At 57.4% G+C, this 20,572-nt stretch overlaps 2 protein-coding genes across 10 annotated transcripts in view; one reads left to right on the top strand and one right to left on the bottom strand.

The window, feature by feature from the left end:
* On the top strand, nt 1–7,679 carry ACD (ACD shelterin complex subunit and telomerase recruitment factor). Of its 6 annotated transcripts, none has more exons than XM_059857276.1 (15): nt 1–71; nt 618–747; nt 992–1,116; nt 1,669–1,759; nt 2,300–2,379; nt 2,575–2,619; nt 3,140–3,174; nt 3,562–3,725; nt 3,920–4,028; nt 4,164–4,244; nt 4,651–4,782; nt 5,313–5,411; nt 5,649–6,358; nt 6,888–6,961; nt 7,137–7,679. In XM_059857276.1, the coding sequence occupies exons 1-15, from the start codon at nt 13–15 to the stop codon at nt 7,195–7,197; spliced, it is 1,995 nt and encodes a 664-aa protein (XP_059713259.1). In that variant the 5' UTR covers nt 1–12; the 3' UTR covers nt 7,198–7,679. The 6 variants fall into 6 exon arrangements, with proteins under 6 accessions (XP_059713259.1, XP_059713260.1, XP_059713263.1 ...); XM_059857277.1 differs by having other exon boundaries at nt 3,923–4,028; XM_059857279.1 differs by lacking the exon at nt 1–71 and adding an exon at nt 81–198 and having other exon boundaries at nt 992–1,051.
* Nucleotides 7,539–20,572, bottom strand: part of CARMIL2 (capping protein regulator and myosin 1 linker 2) — a 23,326-nt gene continuing 10,292 nt past the window's right edge. For 2 of the 4 annotated variants that reach the window (XM_059857274.1, XM_059857273.1), the window contains exons 21-40: nt 19,917–20,089; nt 19,179–19,247; nt 18,439–18,532; nt 18,275–18,370; nt 17,537–17,665; nt 16,483–16,596; nt 16,176–16,351; nt 15,596–15,683; nt 15,040–15,156; nt 14,495–14,561; nt 13,195–13,466; nt 11,539–11,642; nt 10,731–11,136; nt 10,343–10,462; nt 10,018–10,054; nt 9,772–9,840; nt 9,176–9,469; nt 8,890–8,997; nt 8,546–8,656; nt 7,539–8,460 (exon numbers count right to left, since the gene is read on the bottom strand). In XM_059857274.1, the coding sequence (XP_059713257.1) occupies nt 8,285–8,460; nt 8,546–8,656; nt 8,890–8,997; nt 9,176–9,469; nt 9,772–9,840; nt 10,018–10,054; nt 10,343–10,462; nt 10,731–11,136; nt 11,539–11,642; nt 13,195–13,466; nt 14,495–14,561; nt 15,040–15,156; nt 15,596–15,683; nt 16,176–16,351; nt 16,483–16,596; nt 17,537–17,665; nt 18,275–18,370; nt 18,439–18,532; nt 19,179–19,247; nt 19,917–20,089 (2,820 nt within the window). In that variant the 3' untranslated portion in view covers nt 7,539–8,284. Of the gene's footprint in view, nt 8,461–8,545; nt 8,657–8,889; nt 8,998–9,175; nt 9,470–9,771; nt 9,841–10,017; nt 10,055–10,342; nt 10,463–10,730; nt 11,137–11,538; nt 11,643–13,194; nt 13,722–14,494; nt 14,562–15,039; nt 15,157–15,595; nt 15,684–16,175; nt 16,352–16,482; nt 16,597–17,536; nt 17,666–18,274; nt 18,371–18,438; nt 18,533–19,178; nt 19,248–19,916; nt 20,090–20,572 lie in introns of all 4 variants that reach the window. The other 2 variants (XM_059857271.1, XM_059857275.1) reach the window with 2 other exon arrangements.

The raw sequence follows: 20,572 nt of genomic DNA on the forward strand, positions 1-20,572 counted from the left end.
GGCCGCGCGGCCATGGCGGCGGCGGCCGCTCCGCCCGGCGGGGCGAGCCCGGGGCTGGCGGCGGGGGAGCGGTGAGGGGGGGCCGGGAGGGGGGTCAGCCCTGCCTGCCCTAAGCCCCCGCCTGGCCCCAACCTCGCGTGGCCCAGACCCGCCTGCCCTCAGCCCCACCTGCCCTCATCCCCTGCCCGTCCTCAGCCCGTGCGTGTCCCCAGCCCCTACCTGTCCCCAGTTCTTCTCCCTTTCACAGTTCAGACAGTTATAGTTAAGACTTGGTCCCAGGAGAATAGTTATTGGGTGATAATAAACAATATGGAAAGAGGTAGAAATAAATGTCTTCTCCTGTGTGGGAGACTTGAAGAAGGCCAGGCACACTCCAGAGCTGTGAGTGTCCCCCTGCTCTGTCTGAGCAGGATGCAGCAGGACCTGTGCCCCCAGCAGTGTGGCTTCCTCAGCACAAAGCCCTTAGGATGGGTCCTTGCAGAGAAGTGGGTGGATTTGGGTGCACTTGGGTGGATTTGAGCAATCTCCTGGGTTTGTGGCTGTGCTTGGAGTGCAAAACCCTTCCCAGGGTCATGGAGCACTGCTTATGGCTTGGTGTCTTGTCTCTTCTCATGTAGTCTTGTGTGTGTAGACAAAACTGTGGCTTCTCCCAAGCTCTACGTCCTGGAGCCATGGATTGCTGACCTCTTGGTGAATTACGAGCAAGTGGATGAGCGTGAGAATTTCCTGGCTGGGCAGGTGGTACGGGTAGGTACCCAGAGGGACTGTCTCAAAGTGCTCCAACAGCCTTTGAAATCAATTCTGGGAAGTGTGCAGCGGTTCCCAGTTTGGTGGCTGTGGATGTGCAACTCTTCCTCCTCAATGTCTCTGATTTTAATTTTTTTTTTTGAGGAGGAAAGCTTGGTGTCATGACCACCTTCCTGTGAAAGGTGTTCCAGGTCTATGAATAAGAGCTCTTTTTGTTTTATTCCCTTCTCCAATCTCCTGACAGGTTTTGAGTGACTCCAGTGCAGCTGGCCAGCCTGGGCTCCTCCAGGACGCTGTGGTGCAGGTCTCTGACGGATCCTGCTACATCCGTGTGGTCATTACAGCCGAGGCTCTGCAGGCAGAGGAAAAGTGGGTTCCACCATGGCTGGGACAGCAGTTCTGCCCCAGCTGGGAGCAGCTGGGCTCCTGCCTGCTCTTGTTTCAGGTTGTGTTAAGCTAAAGCAACCTCAGGGTGGGAAGTTGGTGTAAAAGAGCTGCTAAGAGAAGAAAGCTGGAATGCCCTTGCTCCATTGTCTGCTGGTTGGGATGGGCAGGGATCCATTGCAGAAGGTGTGATGCCATTAGAAAAGACTGTAGAGCCCTTGGGTTTTGTGGAAGGAGCCAGATCATTAACCATGGTAGCCTGGGTAGCTCCTTCGGTGCTTTCCTCCATTTCCTCATTTGGACACCTTTAAACTGTTGGGGTGCTGGTAGCAGAGAGGCAAGGATAAGCAGCAGGAAGAAGCTGCTCTTAGGCAGAAATTACCAAGGAACAAGGAGCCCTTGGTGCCTGCTGCTCATGCTGAGACATGTTCCAGAATGCCCCAGTGTGGTTGGCAGAGCTCTTGCAGGAGCCCCGCTATGTGTCAGGGGGGGTCCAGCTCTGTTCTTCAAGGCACTTGTGCTCTGCTCCTTTTCCAGCGCCCACCTGCAGCTCAGGCTTTCCAGCCTTAATTGCAGAATTATCGTCCTGCAGAAGTACACGGTGTGTTTTCAGGACGAGGCCAGGCTGGTAAGTGCTCTGAGGAGTGGAAGCAGCCTGTTCCTTTACGTTGCTGTGCTTCCTGTGCTCTTGCCTGTTTCCAGCTGCTCCCAGGAGCTGAAGGCAGGTGATGGGTGGCCTTTCATTTCCATCTGCAGCTCCGGTGGGGTCTGTGGCAGCTGACCTGGGCAGGGATGAGCCCTCACTGGGGTTGGGGTGCATCTTTCCCAGGGTCACCTGACTGTCACCTCTGCCTGTTGGACAGCGCAGAAGGCCTGCATGGGCTGGTGGCAGAGCAGCCCACTGTCCCCTTGCAGTGGTTCAGAGGTGTCCCCACAGACTCCCCTGGGCTGCCCCACCCTGGCATGTGGCTCTTGCAGAGACATCAGCTGACACAGGAAGACACAAACTCCTGTTTGAAGGGGGCTTGTCCTTTTTGAGGGGACCTTCTCTTAGACTGGAGGGTTGTTGGCAGAGCTGGGGTGGCTGTGGGAGTGCTGGCTGTCCCCAGGGAAGGCAGGGGCAGTGTTGGGACTCAGAGGTGCCTTACAGGCTCTGTCCTCCCCACAGGAGGACTGCGAGTTTTACCTCACGGCCCAGCAGTTCATCGTGCTGCCCATGCAGAGACAGAGGATGGAATCATCTGATGGGTATGGCCCATGGGATGAGGGGGTGGGGGCTGTGCTCAGGGGGACTTCATCTTCCCCACAGCAGCACTGACCCTGGGAGTCCTGATGTGATCTGCTTGTGGCAACCCCTTTTGAAGGAGGGGTTGTCTCCAAGGCGAGGAAGAAGGGAGATAGGGATTTGGGGGGAATCAGTAACCGGCTTCTCTCTTGCTGCAGGAACCAGGACCCCTCTGTGTTGAAGAAGATAAAGGAGCTCTGGCTGTGAGTATGGGCCTGAAGGATGTATCCAGATGTGTGCAGCCTCAGACTGGGGTTAGAGCAGGCTGGCAAGGGCTGGCACAGGTTATGGCAGCTGCTGGTTAACCTGTGTGACTCTTTGCCCTGGAATGTGACAGAGTTGAATAGACCATGAAAAATTAAATTGTGGTGGCCCATTGCTAGCCTCTTCCTCTGAGCTAGGAGGAAACACCTGTGGGGAGCTTGTTCCTGCCAGTGGTGGGCAGCACAGCTGCATGGGTGAGCCCTGCACAGCTCATTCTTCATCCTTGGAGATCCAATACTGGAGATCCTCAGGGCCTTCAATCAGTCCATCTCCAGGGGTGAGGCTTCCTGATATCTATACCTGGCATACTGAGCATGTGGCCAGTGGCAAGATCAGCACCCAGTGGGGGATCACTACTTTCACAAGCTGCTTCTTCCAATCCAGGGTGCTTGATCTGTGACCAAGAGCTGCGTATGTCCGAGCCCTAACCTGGCTTTGTCTTCTCCTTGGTCATTACAGGAGGAATCTTGCTGTGAGGAATGCTCCCAGCTCAGGTAAAGGGTTGTGGGGGGCATGCAATGCTCTTGACTGCCTGGGGAGGCCCTTGCATTTCCTCAGCTTGGTCCATGTTAGGCAGAGGTAGCACAAACCTGGTCAGATCTCACAAGCATATATTGCTAAGCCCAAAGCAGGAAGAGATAATGCTGACAGCTAAAGCAGAGTGGTACATTAAATGCCTGTGCTCCTGCTCCTGGTCCGGGATTTGTGAAGAAAAGAAAGATAGTTTCTAGAAGCAAAGGAAATGCAGAATTGTGGGTGTTCCCACAGGTTTCAGTGTCATGACAGTCACCAAGTCATGCAGCAGGGTAAAAGTGTTTGCAAGTGAGGCTTGCCTGAGTTCACCTGTCTCCTCCACTGGTGTCTGTGTGTTCTTACTCCAGAGCCCTCTGTCTCTCAGCTGATTGATGCCATAGGACAGAAGCAGCTGGAGATTTTGAAGGAAAATGCTGAGGAATGCTTGGATTTATGGAAATCAAAGGAGAAGCCAGTGACAGTGGAGGATGAGGTTCCCATCACCCAGTGGGAGGCAGAGCGCAAGAAGGAGGTCAGTCTGTCTGCTGGGACCAGCTGGGACAGGGCTGTGACAGCTCTCGTGGGTGGGGGAAGGAAGGGAAAGGACAGTGGGCAGAGCTGGAGGTTTGCTGGGGAGGGAGATGGTGTTGGGTTGGCAGGTACAGGTAGACTTCTGCATCTGGAGAGGGACTGCCCAGCAAATCCTTGTCACGTGTCTCATTTCAGCAGGGTGAAGAAGTTTTCACGGTCCCAGTCAGTGCCCTGGTGATCCCTCCTGAGGAGAAGGAGGCAGTTGTTTGTGATTCTTCTGAGGCAGTGTCTGCAGGGTACACAGGTAGGCAGTGCAGCACCCAGGCATGTGAAATTAGGGGCTCCCCAGGGTGTGGAGAAGAGATCCCGGAGAAGAGATCCCTTGCTCTGGGTGTACCTCATGCTGGGGATATGACCAACAGTGCCCCTTTCATTGCAGATACAAGCCAAGTAGCTCCTGGAAAGAGTAGTGATGACAGGACAGTACCAGGAGACCTGAGTGTTGTATCTCAAATCAGCTGTGAGTAGCAGAATCTGCAGATCCTGAAAGGATTTGTGTTGGAGGGGACCTTAAAGAATATCTAGACCCAGTCCCTGCCATGAGAAGGGACACATTGCACTAGACCAGGTTTCTCCAAGCCCTGTCCAGCTTAGCCTTGAACACCTTCCAGGGCTGGGGCAGCCACATCTTCACAGGGCAACCTGTGCCAGGGCTTCCCCACTCTCACAGGGAATAATTTCTTAGAAATATCTAATCTAAGCCTGCCCTCTGTCAGTGTGAATCCATTCCCCTTTGTCCTGCCACTCCATGGCCTTGTCTAAAGTCATTCTCCAGCCCTCTTGGAGGCTCTTTAGATACTGGAAGGTTCTTGAAGGTCTCCTTAGAGCTTTCAATTCTCCAAGCTGAATAACCCCAACTCTCTCAGCCTGTCTCCATAGCAGCGGTGCTCCAGCCCTTGGATCATCCTCATGGCCTCCTATGAACACTCCAGATCCCATCCAGCCTTTAGTTTCCTCTACAGTTGGCTCAGCCCATCTCCTTGGATTGAGTGGAGGAGGTACTGGTGTGGCCAGGTCTTTGGGAGACCTTGAGCAGACAGGGGATGGTCCCAATCCTTGAGCTTCTTGAAGCTGCAGCTTTGGTTGATTGTGCTGGGAGCACAAGAAGTCATTTTGATGCCATCACGGAGCGTGAGTCTCCTGCCCTGGTGTGGGATCCTCTCTGGCTCAGCACCATGATGGGTTTGTGTCACCTTACTTGGCTTGGTGTCACCAAGCTTTGCTACAGAATTACCTGTGGAAGCTCCATGTGGAGGAGGAGCTGAAGGCAAGAACTGTCCTGGGCAGTGCAGGGTGTAGGAGAAGGCCTTCTTCATACCTGCCTGCTCTCTGGGCAGTGTCTGCCTCTCCACTGCCTGCTCTGGGAGATCTTGGAAAGGGTCTCACTGGAATACGCCACATTTTGGGCTGGAAAGGGCTGCAGAGCTCCCCTCAAGAGCTGTCTCTGAGGCCTTGTGCACAGGGGATCCACAAGGAATGGGCAGCTGCTTTCTTTGCCAAAATCTACCCTCTGGCTTCTTCATTGCAGATGCTGTATCACCAACCTTGTCAGATAGCCTGGAGGGATCCCTGGACAACCCCTGGAATGGAATGCCCTCGTTGTCTTTGACCCCGAGCTCTTCAGATGGTGAGTCCCCATGTCCCAGGGCATCCAGCCTGCCTTCCTGGCAGGAGACAGATCCTCTCTTCTCAATGGGTGTAGCTCACCCTGGATGCTGGCTTGATTTCCTCTGGCCATAAAACAGTGCTGTGGTGTTCACATAGCCTGGACCTGCATCATTCCAGCCCTGACACTTCTTGTGTGCCAGGGCAGGTCCCACCACCAGCCCCCTGCTCAAATTGATGATGCTTTTCCTCTTACTAGAGAAGACCTTTCAATATGACCCTCCCCTGAAGACCCAGAAAGATGTGGCTGCTGACAGCAACACCACTGACTTGTTGGAATTGTGTAGCCAGAGCTCTCCCGAGGGCTCACCCCAGGGAGATGCAGCACAGATCTCCTCTCCCTCCCTGCTCTGCTGCTACAGCAATCCCAGTCTGGCAGAGATCAGCACCAGTGAGGCAGCATCAGCTGCAGAGGCAGCCTGGGATGCCCGGTGTGCTGATCAAAGCCTGCAGGGATCCAGGGGCTCTCAGCCCACCCTGCCCACTCTTTCTCCAGTTTTCTCAGTCTTGCCCAGCAGCAGCTTGCAATTGCCATCTAGCAGGATTCCTCACAGGGAGCAGGCCTGCTCCAGTGGCACAGCTTCCTCTACAGAGGCATTGAAGCCTGGACTGGCTCACACCAGGACAAAGGGAGGAGAGACTGTGGGTGCCAAGAGGAAGCTGGTGGAGGAAGATGAGCAGGCCCCCAGTGAGCAGCAGCATCTCCCAGGCACCTCGAAGTGCAGGGGGAGAGGCACACACAAGAGATTGGTGCTCAAGAGCTCAGAGGGTGCAAAGAAGAGCAGAAAGGAGACAGGACTGGAGCATAGAAAGGAGCTTGAGGAGGAAGAGGAGAAGGAGGAAGAGCAAGCATCCCCTGCAAGAGCTGGGCCCAGCTCCAGGCTGGACCAGTGCAGTGCTCCGGAGCCGGTAAATACAAAGCAGCTGGTGAGGTCCCCTGAGGGCTGGGGGTGCCTGGGGAGGCTCTCTGTGCCCACAGCACTGGTGTTCGTCCCCAGGATCTTTCCTCACCAGGCTGGTGGGGATGGGAATTTGAATGCAGGTGTCAGTGTAGATGGTGGAGGATCTGGGAACCCTGAGGGAATCATGTAATCACTTAGGCTGGAAAAGAACTCCTGACTTGGAAGTCTAACCATTCCCCAGCACTGCCAAGCTCACCACTGAACCATTGCCCCTGCTGCCATATCCACAGGTCTTTAAATCCTTCCAGGGATGGTGAAGATGTGGTTTAGCCTGAGTTAAACAGTTGGGTAGGAACAAACAATTGCTGGAACATCTTCTGAGCTATCTGGGTAAAAGAAGATCAGAAGAACAGAAGGAGAGACACCTCAATCCTAGGTGTTTTCCTGGGGTTATTGGGCTCTCAGGCTGTATGGGGCTGCACTCTGGGTGCTGTGGCTAGAGCAGACCCGTCTCACCTTGCCCTTTGCTTTTGTAGTTCGTGGAGAGACCACCCCAGTACCAGTACGAGGCACCGAGCCCTGAGCTCTGCCAGCAGGTACAATCTATCAGGTCAGTGCCATATCAGCCATGGATTTGTAGCTGTCCCTTCCTTGTTCCTGCAGTGGGACTCACATACCTATAGTGAGCCCCCAACCTCTGCCCTACCCCTTGTCACCAGCTGCCCCAGTGGTATGTCTACAGCTGGGTTTCTTCTCACCCTGGCTCCTCCTGTCTGGTTTCTCAGGATCTCAAAGGCAATGCTGAAGTGGGCATGCTGGATGCTGACTGAGGAGGAGGACTCCTGAGCCCAGCCCATCTTTCATTCCTTTGTTTCTTCAGTGGGTCTGTCAGAACACTGGGAAGAGTGGTTGGGGGAGGGATGGGGGGATACCAGAAGCTCTGTGCCCCAGGAGACTGCTGAGTAGGCTGGCCTGGCTGCAGAATCCCTGGTTCCAGGGGTGCTGGCATATGACCTGTTGGAAGCCAATACCCTCAGTGCCAAGAGGGGAGAAAAGCTTTCATTCAGGCATGCCTATAATGTGAGCCACATCCCTCTCCCACCTCTTCATCCTTTTCAAATGCCTTGTCCCAGCAGGTGGGGACAAGAGGTGACCCAGTGCCACCATAGCAGCAATGGCAGAGGCCATACAAGCTGATCCTGCTCCAAGAGTACCCCAGGAGCTTGGATGGTTTATTGAATAAGTTTAGGTAGGGTCCTGCACTGTTTATTACAAAAAATATCCCGCAGGGTTATGCTGTAGAAATTAAAAATTGTATATTTTTTAAATACACAGCTCTTGTATTAAAAAAAAAAAAAAAAAAAAAAGAAAAAAACCAAAACAAGCATCTTGCTTTGTCGTAAACATCCGTGTAAGGAATGCGTTTGGTCCGGAGCAGAGGGCAACACAGGAGAAAGCCACTGGGGTGTCAGGATCACACTGGTGCCGTCAGGGAGCTGCGGGATGGAGCTGCGTGCTGAAAGGCGCTGGGTCGTGGTCCCGCTGATGGAAGCCTGCGTCTGGCGGGGGCTGGAGAGAGCGGTACCCCATGGGGTCAGGAGCTGGAGTGGTGAAAGTGCCTTGGGAACGCTTCCTAAAAATAGCTGGCTGCCTAAAATCACCGGCTCCCCCACTGCAGCCCACAGTGATAGAGGGCACTGGGGACTGCAACGCCACTGGATGCATCCTGCAGGCTCTGACAGTCCCTGGGCATCTGGGCAATGCTGGTGGCCCGGCTGTCCCCATGGCGAAAATTGGGCAATGCCATCATTGGCACATCCACGCCAGCCTGGTGCCCCGTCTATCTTCTCTGCACCCCAGCTGCCAAGCACCCCGGCACGGCGCACTTGCTTGCAGGGTTTTATTGGGAACAGCGTGGTGACATGCAGGGGCTTCACTGTCCCAGGGCCGGCTCCTCCCGGCCCAGCACTGGGCGTCTTTGGTCTACGGCAGCTGAGTCTTGTGCATTCCCAACAGTTTGTGCCAGGGCTTGCGGCTGCTCACCCTCAGTGCCTGTGCCAGCCTGCGGCTCCTCTAGCCCGGCACGGGGCCAGTCCTGCAGTGTGGCACCTACAGAGGTGACAGGTGCCAGGGTAAGCATGGGGGGACTCTTGGTACCCCAACAGCTGCTTTAGCAGGGAGGGGAACATCTCACCTTCAGCATCCGAGGTTGGTCCAGGCTCACCCTCCATCTCTGAGAGGGACTCGTGCTTGGTCCTGTGCCTGAGCACAGGCGAACGCCGCAGGCGCAGGGGAACGGTGCCCACTGGGGGAAACACAACCCAGCCCCATGTTAGGGTGGGGCACAGTGACCTGCCTCCTGCTGGAACTGATCCCAATGCTGAATTCCCCTTGGGAGCTTTCCAGTTTGGCAGTGCCATTGTCTATCACCCACCAGCTGGGAGAGGCAGCGCCAGCACACATGTGGAACTCCACCACCCACCTCTGTTAGTGTTAGGTGCATGGAGGTCTTAGGGTTCCACTTCACACCCAACTTACTTCCCAGCTCCGCCGGGCACTCGGGCTCCCTGAGCTGCTCCTCATGGACGGACAGTGCTCGGCGGCTGGGCCCCCGTGGCGCTGCCAGCCGTGCCATCAGCCGGTTGTCTGTGTAAGCAATGGGGAGGTGCCATTGGAGGACAGCCCACGGCACCCCAGTTGGCAGGCCCCATCAGCACCCAGCACCCACCGTGTGCCTGGCTCCCTGCTGCTGTCCATTCCCAAGGGCTCCAAGAACAGACCAGCAATGGAATGAGGCACACATGGGCACCTCGTGCATCCCTACCTTCAGTATTGGGTGGTGTGGGCAGGGTGCCAGCACCCACCTCCCCACCATGGCTGACCCTCCGTGGCAGTGCCACCGGCACGTTCCTGCCCAGCCGTGGCAGGCTGCTGCTCCAGCCCTCCCGGCCCCCGGGCTCCGGCAGCCCGCTGGGCTCTGCTAGGGTGAGGGAGCGCTGGGGCTGGTCGGAGCTGGTGGCTGGTGGCTCAGTGGGCAGCTGCCTTCCCAGGGCTTTCCAGGCTGGCCGGGGCTCGGCGCTGGGCTCCGTCCTGGCGGCTGGGCTGCGGAAGGGTGCGTCTGTGGGGCAGGCAGGATGGAGCTGTGGGCGTCCAGAAGTGACAGCCCCAGGGATGGTTCTTGGTGCTGGGAACCAGCCTGCAGTCAGCCCAGGAACTGGGCAGTGGGCTGGTGTCCATCTGCCAACACCAGGGATGGGCACCCATGGGTGTAGGGGCACCTTCCAGAGGGTGGAATTCTGCCCATGTGCCTGTGCCCACCAGTCCCTGTTGGCTCCAGTCCCCATGCTTGGTGCTAGGAGAGGGGATGAAGTCCTCTGCCCCAGGGGCTGATGTGAACCCCAGCATGCACTGGTGACCCACCTGTGGACACAGAGTGTGTGCGGGCCTTCAGGGATGGGGGTGAGTCCGCAGAGCTGTCTACGATGTCCCCTGCAAGCACAAGCCACCGGCCAGCAGCAGTGAGCTGGGGTCTGCCCAGTGCCACCAGCACCCAATAGAGGAAAGATGTAGTGGGACCCACAGCTGGAGTCCAAGGGGGCCTGCCCATGGCCACCCATGGGTGCCCAGCTGGGTGGGGGTCAGGGTGGGGAAGGAGCAGCCCCTCACCATCTGAGCCAGCTTTCTTGATCTCGCTGTCTTTGCTCTGCAGGGGGGAAAACACTGGTAAGGGGTGTATCAGGGAGGCAGTGCCCACAGAGACAATGGGTGCCAGGCTCTGATGTGGACGCATGCAAGGAAAGGAGGGACAGACTGACAGACATCATGCAGTGTATAGGAATTCACCCCTTGCAGAGGGCAGAGGCTATGGGCAGTGGCAGCACAGAGCTGGGTGCTGCCATTCCCAGTGGGGAGATGTCCCCACTTGAAGGACCACCATCTCCTACCACCCTGGACAGGCAGGGTTCATCCCAAAAATGGAACCAGTCCCCACCTGCTGCTTCTTGCTCTCAGCAGCCGGGCCCTTGGTGACGCCGATGCGATGGAGCATGACCTGCACTCTCTGCTCGAAGGAGCTGGACAACTCCCCCTCGCTCTTCTCCAGGTGCCTCTTCTGCAGGAGAGACACAACCCTGCCAGGAACACAGACCCACCACAGCACCTCTGGCACCCACACTCCTGCCTGCGGTGCACCCACATTCCCAACCCCAGCCATGGTGCCCGGAGATGGTGACATGAACATGAACCAGTGGGGATATCTCCAGCCATCACTCCAGTGTCCCCACATCCCCTGGTAACCCCACTGGAATCCATGGATGGGAGCAGCACCCACCAGATGAGCTGAACAGTGGTGGTGGCTTGGTGACTGTGACAGTGCTTACCTTGTCATGCCTGACCCCCAGCGCATCCTCGTCCTCCCCGGACAGCAAGATGAGTGACTGGGATTTGCCCTCCCGAGAGTATTTGGGCCGGATCCTCCGGGCAGAGTCGGGAGTCTGGCAGTGCTCAGGCTCTGCTTGGGGCTCGGCAGAGAGCCCCCCCTCCTCCGATTTACTCAGGGGCTTCCCTGACTCGCCTGCCTTGCTGGGGGCTCGTAAAATGTCACTGAGCATCGAGCGCCTGCTCCTAGGGGCAGTGGGACCACCCTCGGGCTCCTTCTCACACCTTGAGCCCCGGCTGGATTTGGGTTTCTTGAAGGCAAAAAAATTCCCAATTTTCTTCTTGAGGGTGCGGGAACCAGAGGGAGCCAGAGGGGTTGATCCTGGGCATGTCTCCGGAGTTGTGGGGCTGGGGAGAGATGAAGCATAGGAAAAGGTGAGCTCCAGACCACCAAGAGGTAAGGGATCAGTTTTTTCAGCCTGCCCACCCTAAAGTGATGGATCCAGACCCTGGACACTCCACCTGAGATGGCAGTGTCCTGGCAAGGGCACCCATTCCCAGCATGGTTCCCCTGGGTGCTGCCTCATTGCCTCCCCACTGTGGAACAGACTCCATGGCCACATCCAGCACACCATGGCTGCCATCCCATTCCTCCTCCCCCAGCCTTGCTCTTGGCAATATCCCTGGGTGTACTGCTTTCCCCAGCATCCCTTTTGCACTGGGACCAGCACCGTTTGCAGGGAGGCTGCTGGCATCTGGGGATGGGTGTGTGCTGGGCAGGTGAGGGGCCCTGAGCACCCCTGGGCTTACGGCAGTGTTTCTGTGATGAGCCTCTTGGCAAAGAAGTCCTCCAGCCCCTCGTCCACGCGGGTGATGCTCCTATCCTCGCTGTTCTCACAGGCCACGGGCTGCACCTGTGAGGGACAGCTGCTGTCAGCCCAGTACAGGGCAAATGTGCCCCCGGGCATGAAGGTGTGTCTGTGACCTACCCCTGGGCATGAACAAGTGGGTGCCCCTGCAGGATGGGTGCTGACACGCTCCATCTCGTACCCAGCATTAAAGCCAAACCATGGTGTTATCAGCTGCATCCCAGCTCTAATCCTGCTCCCTCCCTTGAGCATTGGGAGCTCCAGGCAGCCCCAGGCTCCTTCCAACCCCTTGCCCAGCACAGTGGCTGAGGTATGGCACTCGTACTGTGGGAGAAGCCTTTGGCAGGGATGCCTCCTCCATCTGAGCTGCAAAAAAGGGACCCCTCTGGTAGGTGATGGAGCAGGTGACCTGCAAGGACCCACATCTGCATCCTTTAGGTGTTCCAAGTCCAACCTTGGAGTGCCACCAAAGCCTGCCTGAGAGCCACCTGCTCCATCCCCGTAACAAAGTGATCCACACCATAGCCAAGCCTTCCTCCATGGCACCTTCCTCTCCCTGGCATGTGCCGCTGCATCAGTGCCATCCTATCGATGAGAGAGAGGCACTTCCCCATCGGTGGCATTTCAATCCATAATGACTTTTCATTACAGCTGGATTGATGCTGCTCAGGAGCCGTTCCAGCCATCTGAGATCTGCTCCCCCTGTCATATCACATCCATCAAAGCCTGTCCTTGCTCAAATCTTAGCCCACCCTGGGTGCCAGCCATGCCTGTCCCACTGCAGGGTGATGGTCCCCTGGCCCTGCCAACCTCCAGAACCCACCCTGCCTGTGGGACACAGCTCCTGCCTCCCCTCCGGCCCTGTGCCAGCCCTGATCCCACCACAATCCAAGGACAAGCATCACCACAGCCCTGCAAGCCAGGGCTTTCCAGCAAGTGAAAGGATGCAGCTGCATCACGGTGGCATGGGGATGAGGTGATGCCAGCAGGATCCAGCCCCAGGGACAGTGATGGAGCTGTACTCGCCACTGACTGCACCCAAAAGTTACTTTTCCTTTGGGAAGGGGGGTGCAAAGGCAGGATCCCCATCCAGTCGCCTGTTGGATGGGGGGAGCACAACCCACCTCATCACGGCTGGCAGAGCCCCACCAGCATCACCAGGAGCCGTGGTGGCCACCAGTGCTTCAGGGATGATGGATTTTGGATAAGGGGAAGCAAATGGAGCTCAGGAGGGAGGCAGCTGGAGCCATTGCCAAACACATCACTGGCCCTCTGCACCCAAACTCTGCAGGGTTTTTTCATTCCTCTCCTGGCTCCCACCGCTCAGCGTCTCCCAGTGGGGAGCAGGAAAAAGGATGGATGATTCCCCTCGCCCCCCCCCAGCCCCCTTGCCCATCCTTTCAGGCAGCCCCCCGAGGAGGAGGAGGCTCCGGCAGCAGCTGAAATGCAGAATAATAAACCCATCGCGTCTTTGCGCATCTTATTTTCCTGCCTTGCAACGAATACTGACCGCAATAATTCACCCAAGCAGAAAAAAAATGGGAAAACCACCCCGAATACACCCCACCTCCCTTGCCAGCCGTGCCCCCACCCTTACATTCGGCTTGCTGGGCGGTTGCTTGTGCCTGCGGTTGGGCCGGGGCCTGGCTTTGGTGCAATGCTCCAGCTTCTCGCCGGCGGTCGGCAGGTCCATAAGGAATCCGGTGGCGGTGGCAGGCTGCGTGGCGGGGAGCGAGCCGCTCGCAGGCTCAGCATCCTTTGTGGAGGCAGGGCGTGCCGGCGGCGCGGCGGGGCTGAGTGACGGCGGCGCCCGGTGAGCTCGGAGCCCGCTGGCGTCTCGACCCGCTGCCGGCTCCAGCTCCGAGACACCTACGAAAGGCGAGAGGGTCCCTGCTGACACCCGCCCTCTCCAGGCCTCCCCATCATCATCATCATCACCATCAGCATCATCATCACCGACGCCGTCACCTTCGCCCACGCGCGGAGGGTCAGCGAGCGGGGCACTGGCTCCGCCGCGGGGCGGGAGCGCGGCCGTGCCCGCCGGGAGCGTGCGTGGCGGCTTTGCGGCGCAGCCTGGGATGGAGCCTGCCACCGCCGCCGGAGGTTTGCGTGCCGGGGATGATGCTGTGGGGGGGAGTGTGAGGGGATGCTCAGGCAGGGGCCAAGCCGAGCCGAGCCCCGCAGCCAGCCCTGAGAACTGCAGCAGGCAGCAGTGGAACGGCACAAACTCTGCCAGCAGTGAGCAGCACTCACAAACACACCCGTTTTGCTCTGCAGGCAGCTCCTCATCCCCCCATGTACCCTGTGGATGGGTGGCAGGGTGCTGCGGGGCTCAGGGATCCCCTGGGGACACAAGGGTGCTGGAGTTTGCATGGGCTCCACTTCAGCCAAAGCAGAGAGACCCACCAGCTGCTCCTTGCCTGTGCCCCCCCTGAGATTCATTTCCCTCCCAGGCTGGTGGGGACAACACCAGCAGCAAGGGAAACCCATGGGACACATCTTCTCCCTGAGGGTGGTGGGTGAGTGGGTGATGCCGAGGTCCAGGTTGGCCGTGGGAGATACCATGGCACCCACAATCACAAACAAACTGCCTTCCCCTGGCTGGCTCTGTGAGGAGGGAGTTCAGGGCATTTACTCCACTCCCTAAGGGCACTGAGCTAGCTGGGGCCCAAAACCAGCACAAGAGCAAGGTCATGGTGAACTTCCCCCACAGACCCCACCATGGCACTGGGAGAGGCTCTCTGAAGGGTCCAGACCCTGCTGCCCTCAGCCCATGACTGTGGGGGGCTCAGACCATGAGGCTCCCCCGTTGCTGCTGCGAGCCCCCCGCCCCTGCCATGCCCTGTGGAGGCAGCACAGCACCCACAGCAGAGGGACAGCTCCCACAGCGACCTTACTTCTCACAGTTGGTGTGGGCCGAATGCTCCTGAAGTGCTTGTTTCTCCTCCGCAGGGCCATCTTGTACTGCAGGGAGAGAGGGATGGGGGCAGCTCCGGCATGGGCAGGCTGGCTGTGCCAAGACACATCCCATGGCAGCCAGAGCCTGCCAGGCTTCGCCCAGTGATGGGTGCTACCCCTCCATCACCCCTAGGCTCCCAGGGCTGCACCCCTTCATCTTATCCCAGCTCCAAAACCACCCACTGTGCTGGATTGGATACTTCCCCATCCAGAGCCATGCGCTACACTGGATCCCAGGTCCCAAAGCAGCAACAGCAGGACAAGGTACAAGCAGCCAGGCCACCACAAGGACACGTTCCGGTGCCAGCAGCATGGCCTGGCAGGCTGACGGTCCCATTTCCCAGCACTAATTGCCTTAGCACTGCCCTGGGGGGAGTTGGGGGTGCGTGCACCCGGAGAGGCTGTGGCTAAGCCCGGCATCATCCGGTAAGGCGGATAAAGGGCGGCTGTACCGTGGGCATCACGCGGCGGCTCCGGTCCCTACCTCCTCTGCAGCCAGGTCCGGAGGATTCCTGCTCCTCGCCAGTGCCGTGGCATCGTCCTCAGCCGACTCCGGCAGCAGCACCAGGAGGTCGAGCCCCTGCTTGGAGAGGCTCTCTGCCTAAAACCATTAGGAAGCGCTTAAATTATCCCAGGGGCTGAAGCGTGCTGGGCTGCCCTGTGTGCTGTGCGCTGCTCTGCTCCCTACCCACGGCTGGGATTTGTGAGCGGATTTAGGCCTGATTAGCCGGTGTCCAGCCCAGCGCAGCTGCCCTGCTGCAGGAGTGGCCGATGCCCGGCGTCACCCCAGCACCCCCCAGCACACAGCAGCAATGCTGGGACTTTGCTCAGGGTGTTAATATTGCTGTGACCATGCTGGGAGAGGATTACCTGAGAGGAAAACCAGCCTGGGTGGGAATTGTCCTGCTTCCCAGGCTGCAAATCCACGGTCATGGCATTGGTGTCCAGGCACCTGGACAATGCTGGGGTATCCAGACCCCTATCCTGCATCCCAGCCCCACATCCCCATCCTGCAGGTGCTGGCAGCCCCGAGCACTCACCAGTTTGCACTGGGCGATGGTCAGGTCTCCCAGCACAGCATCCACGATGCAGTCGGCTACAGCGGCTGTGATGGAGAGCTTGATCTCACTGGGAGCAGAAAGAGGGTGCTCAGGGCCAGCACTCACCAACCCTGCAAGCCATGGGGCCATCTCCCCAGGGAGGGCTTTGCTGAGGAGATGGATGCTTGGCTGTGGCACACAGCAGGGCTCCCAGGACATGCCCGTGTGCTGCAGCTTGCTGGGTCTGTGCTGCCAGAGCAGGAAGGGGAATAGGCATTGGCTGGGATGGAGAATGCCAAATGTATCCCATTGTTGATGGTCAGGGCCAGCCAAGGGGATGTGCCTTCATGAACATCATCGCCCCACAGGTTTCTCCTGCGCCCTAGGGACTCATCCGAAGTGGATCCAAGCAGGAAACAAAGTGCTACTGCTTTGCTGGAAAACCCAGCAGCAGGACCCAGCACACCTCTACCACAATGTGGGGAAAGGAGAAGTTGCTAGAGAGCCCCCAGAATTCTCCTCTGGCCCCAGGGATCAGTGCCAGTGACAGAGTGAGAAGGAAGAACAGCACATCACCCACTTCAGCTTGCTGAAGACATCGGTGACCATCTGGTCCAGGACAGTGCTGAGGCTGAGCTGGTCCTGGAGGCAGATCCTCTCTGACATGGCATTGACCAGCTGATCCCTGACCCCACTCTTCTGCACCACAGCTGGGCACAGGCTGTGGGCCGTGTCCAGCACCGCCTGCATGATTGCCTGAAGTTTGGGCAGGAAAGGAAGGTTTCAGTTTCTTTTCCATCAGGATTCACATGGTTTTCAGTAGACACCAACCCCCTTATCCTTGGGCCAAAGCTGATGAACATCCTGTGCCGCCCACGGGTGCCCACCTGGATTTCCCGGCTGCAGGTCTGTGACGCTTCCTCTGTGAGACACTCCAGCTTGTGCTGCAGCTTGCCATTCTGGTAGGGGGTGTTTCCAGCCTCATACAAGAGGGGCAGGATCTGACATGGGAAGAGAGATGGTGTGGATCACCCTGGGTCACCTCATCTTCTCTTCCCATATTTCCATGCACAGCCTGCACCCGTGGCTCTCCCATGGAAGAGCATCACATCCGCATCAGCTGGGGAGACCCAGTGATCTTTTGGCTTTGCTGGGTTAGGTTTGGGCATCCTTGTCCCTCAGTTTCTCCCTGCCACCCACTGATTCTCCTTCTCTTCTTGCACCCTACTACACTGCTTCCTGGATCAGGAAGACGCTTAACCAACCCTGTCACACCTTCCCAACATCAGTACTGTCTTCTTAAATCTTGTCTCTGCCAGATTAAGTAATCAGCAGGGTACCAGGGAGGTGGGGAAAAGGGGAATGGAGGTGGTTTGAAGAGAAGCAGAGGAGAAGGAGGAATAGGTGCAGTGAGGAGAGAGAACCAAGACCAGGAGGATCAAACCATGCCTGACAGAGCCAGGAGCTGCCAAGCCAACACAATGGATTTTTTCATGGGCTGATGGAGCATTCTCATTGCTGGGGTGGGATGAAGGAGCCCCGGGGAGGGACCCCTCAGGGATTCAGGGAGGTTTCTCAGTGTGGGCATCTGTGGGTTGCAGGGTGTTCTCAAAGCTGGAGCACCCATCTCTCCCAAGGAGGGATGTGTGAGCATGGGATGCCAGAGGAAGAAGGGTTGTAACCCTGTAGGGAATGTGCACACAGCTGTGTGTCTCTGGGGCAAGGGTACTAAGAACATTTTGATCTTTGTTCTAGAAGGGAATTCAGAAATTCTCAGCTGTTCTTTAGTTCTTGCAAGTGCTCGGTGGTGTGCGTCTGTTGCATCGACGTTCTGGAATTCCCTGACCGCTGGTTAATGATGTCATTAATTAATCAATGTCCAGCTTCGATCCCGAATGGATGCTGGGTGAGCTGTGGGGGTTTCCCACACTGTGCACTCACACTGACGGAGAGGTTGGCGTTCCTGATGGCCTCCTCAGCACAGAGGATGTCCGTCTCCACCTCCCTGCCCGTGCAGGTGCTGAGGATGTCGACGTGCTTCTGCACACTCAGGCAGATCTCATTCACCATCTGGAGCACAGAGAGGCTGTGTCATGTGCCAGCATTGGGGCAGCACTGCCAGTTCCCTTCCTTGCTGTGACTTTCCCAGAGAAGAGTATGCTCGGAGGGGGCACAGGCAGGTTACAGCCTCCCTGCCTAATAACCAGGGATGCACACGGCAGGGATGTGCTGGCAAGAGTGCCCAGGGGGCAGGAACACACTGCACAGGTTAGCGTGGCAGCAAGTTATCTCAGCAGTGCATATGCATGAGATGCATGGATGCAACCAGCAGGGTTCCAGGAGATCTGCTTTCCATCCGCCCCCACCCTCGCCACAGAACCATGACATGGTTTGGGTTGGAAGGGATCTTAAAGGTTCTCCTGTTCTAGCCCTCCTGCCATGGTCAGGGACACCTTCCACCAGACCAGGTTGCTCCAAGCCCAACCTGGGCTTGAACACTTCCAGAGATTTGGCATCCACAATTTCTCCAAGCAACAGCTCCATGCCTCTAATCTGCTCTGCCTTACACTCAGGAAAGGTTAAAAGGGTGTTTTGCTGCTTGCAAGAGCTTACATGAGCAAGCCAGGGTGGTTTGGGGCAGGGGAGGAGCAGCCCCATGCAGTAATTTGTCCATCAAACCTGTTCAGAAGAGGTGGTGAGGATGCCCTGCTGCAGCCGGAAGGTCTGTGCCGGCAGCGTTTGCCGCAGCTGGTTTCTTGTCAGGCAGGACTGGAGCTGCAAAGGAAGAGGCCATGAGCAGTGATGGTGGCCCCTGGCCCTGGGTTCCAGCCCACCTTCCCCACCTTGTGCACGGCCTCCTCCGTCCTCTCGGGGTGGCTGCGGTAGGCCTGCGCCACGTCGCTCATCGGCAGCGGCATCGACTTGAGTGTGTAATTCCTGTGAGGCAGAGTGGGGTCAGCAGGTGCCGCTGCACCCAGGGCTCATCCCCCCTGCTCGTGGACATGACACCCACTCAGAGCCCACCCAACAGCAGCCTGGATGTTGTGCTGAGGTCCAGCCCTGGAGATAGGGATGGCCAAACTCTGGCCCTCGGCAGACCCTGATGGGGTGGCAGTGACCATGTGCCCAGGCTCCTCATGCACCCCTCTTTCTTCAGACCTCTGGAGATCTGCACAGCCAAACACCAGACAGGGTGGTGGGTGTGCTCAGCAGGGGAACAAACTCTATCCATCTGTCACGGGCAGGGAGGAGAGGAACATCACATCAGCACCACCAGCAGATCACCCTGTGCTAACTGGGGGCTCCTGGGGGCACCATGGGCACAGATCCATGACGCTGTGCTGGTTGGGGTGCAGAGCCCAGGGGAGTCTCTGAGGTTGGTAATGGGGGTGTCATCACCAAATGGGTGCCAGGTTGCTTTTCTAGCTGCAAGGCCAGAGCTGTGGACCAGATCCCTTGGGACATGTATGAAACTGTGTGATGGCCAGAAGAAAAAAGGCCCTGGGGACAGTGACATGTTGGTGACAGTGGCTCTTTTGCATGGCAGTAACAAGCCAGGAGGACCAAGAGGCTCCTTCCTTACCTCTCCAAAGCTTGAGCCACCTCCAAGAGCCCATGGGCAGTTGTGTTGTTCCTGTCCCAAACCACAGTCCTGCAAAAAGAAGGACCTGGGTGAGCCCTGCCCACACCCACACTACCCTGAGGCAGGTGCTAGCAAGAGTCAGCCCAAGGCTGACCCCAGGCATCAGAGAGCCTGAAAGTGGGGTTAAAAATTACAATTTTCAGTGAGCAAAACATAAACTTGGACTTTGCAAGGAGCTAGAAGTTAGGTGGGCGCCTGGAGGGAGTGAAGGGTTGGGAGGACACATTCAGGCACCATCCTGCAGGCAGGGACAGATGTCTCCAGAGGAACAGCTCTGGCTGAACAGCATTCCCTGTCCTCTGCAGACACCCCTGCTTTGGTTTTGTGTACACAATATGGTCAAAAATGGTGTTTTAGGAACTGATGGCAGAGCACGAGATGAGGGCAGTGACCACAAAGGTTTGTCTGCAGCATGCTGGGCTGGGCAGGAGCCTGGAAAGGAGTGGCAAGCACCAGGGCAGGGATGGAGCTGCTATTTTGTCCTTCACATGTCCCCTGCCAGCACTGCCAGATGACTGCCATGGGTGCAAAATGCAGTCATAGCACCCAGCCTTGTACCAGGAGTGATCCAGGACCACATCCATGGCCATCGGGAGCTGTGACAAACTCCTCTGATGGCATCAGCATCACAACCATCACATCAGGGCCAGCCACAGGGTGTTACAGAGCTGCTGCTACCTGAGCTTGGTGTTGATCTGCAGGGCCTTGGCGAGCATCTTAGCCCCCGTGTCCCCCATGGAGTTGCCACTGATGTCCAGGGACACGAGGCTGGTGTTACTGCCCAGGGCACTCAGCAGCACGTTGGTTCCCAGCTTGAGGCGCGATTCAGCCACAGACAGTGACTCGAGAGGCTAGAAAAGGGACAAGGAGGGGGACAGGTGGCCAGGACAAGGTGCATGTCACCCTTCAGACACAGCCTCCACCCCTGTGCAGCAGCCTCTGGGCTGGTGCTGGTTTTGGAGAGAACAAGTGATACTGAACCCTGAGAAACAGAAGGGCAGTGACTGCTTGGACAGGCTGGATTTAGCTCAGATGCCCAGCAGGCAGTGAGGAGAAAGGAGAGGTTTTTTGGGAAAGCTGTGCTGAATGCAGGTTACAATAAGTCTCCTCCATGACTTTAGCCAGATACAGGCTTCCATTTTCCCAGATTTCCCACTTCTCTGTCTGAGCTTCTGCTTCAGACTGAGGAAAAATAAAAGCAGAAGGAGTTGAATGGCAGTGGGAGAGAGGGAGGATTGCTCCCAGGGGTCTGGATGGCAGCACTACGTGGAGACTGCACAGTGGAGGCTGAGGGAGACCAGGAGCATGGATGGGATGGTTCTGGTGGCTGAGGG

This window comes from Haemorhous mexicanus, chromosome 12 (genome assembly GCF_027477595.1).
Source record: "Haemorhous mexicanus isolate bHaeMex1 chromosome 12, bHaeMex1.pri, whole genome shotgun sequence".
NCBI classification, from domain to species: domain Eukaryota; kingdom Metazoa; phylum Chordata; class Aves; order Passeriformes; family Fringillidae; genus Haemorhous; species Haemorhous mexicanus.

Coding starts and splice junctions, on each gene's coding strand:
- ACD (XM_059857276.1), top strand. CDS start 13: ATGGCGGCGGCGGCCGCTCCGCCCGGCGGGGCGAGCCCGGGGCTGGCG. Junction 1,117..1,668: donor GCTCTGCAGGCAGAGGAAAA/GTGGGTTCCACC, acceptor CTCCTTTTCCAG/CGCCCACCTGCAGCTCAGGC. Junction 4,029..4,163: donor AGTGTCTGCAGGGTACACAG/GTAGGCAGTGCA, acceptor CTTTCATTGCAG/ATACAAGCCAAGTAGCTCCT.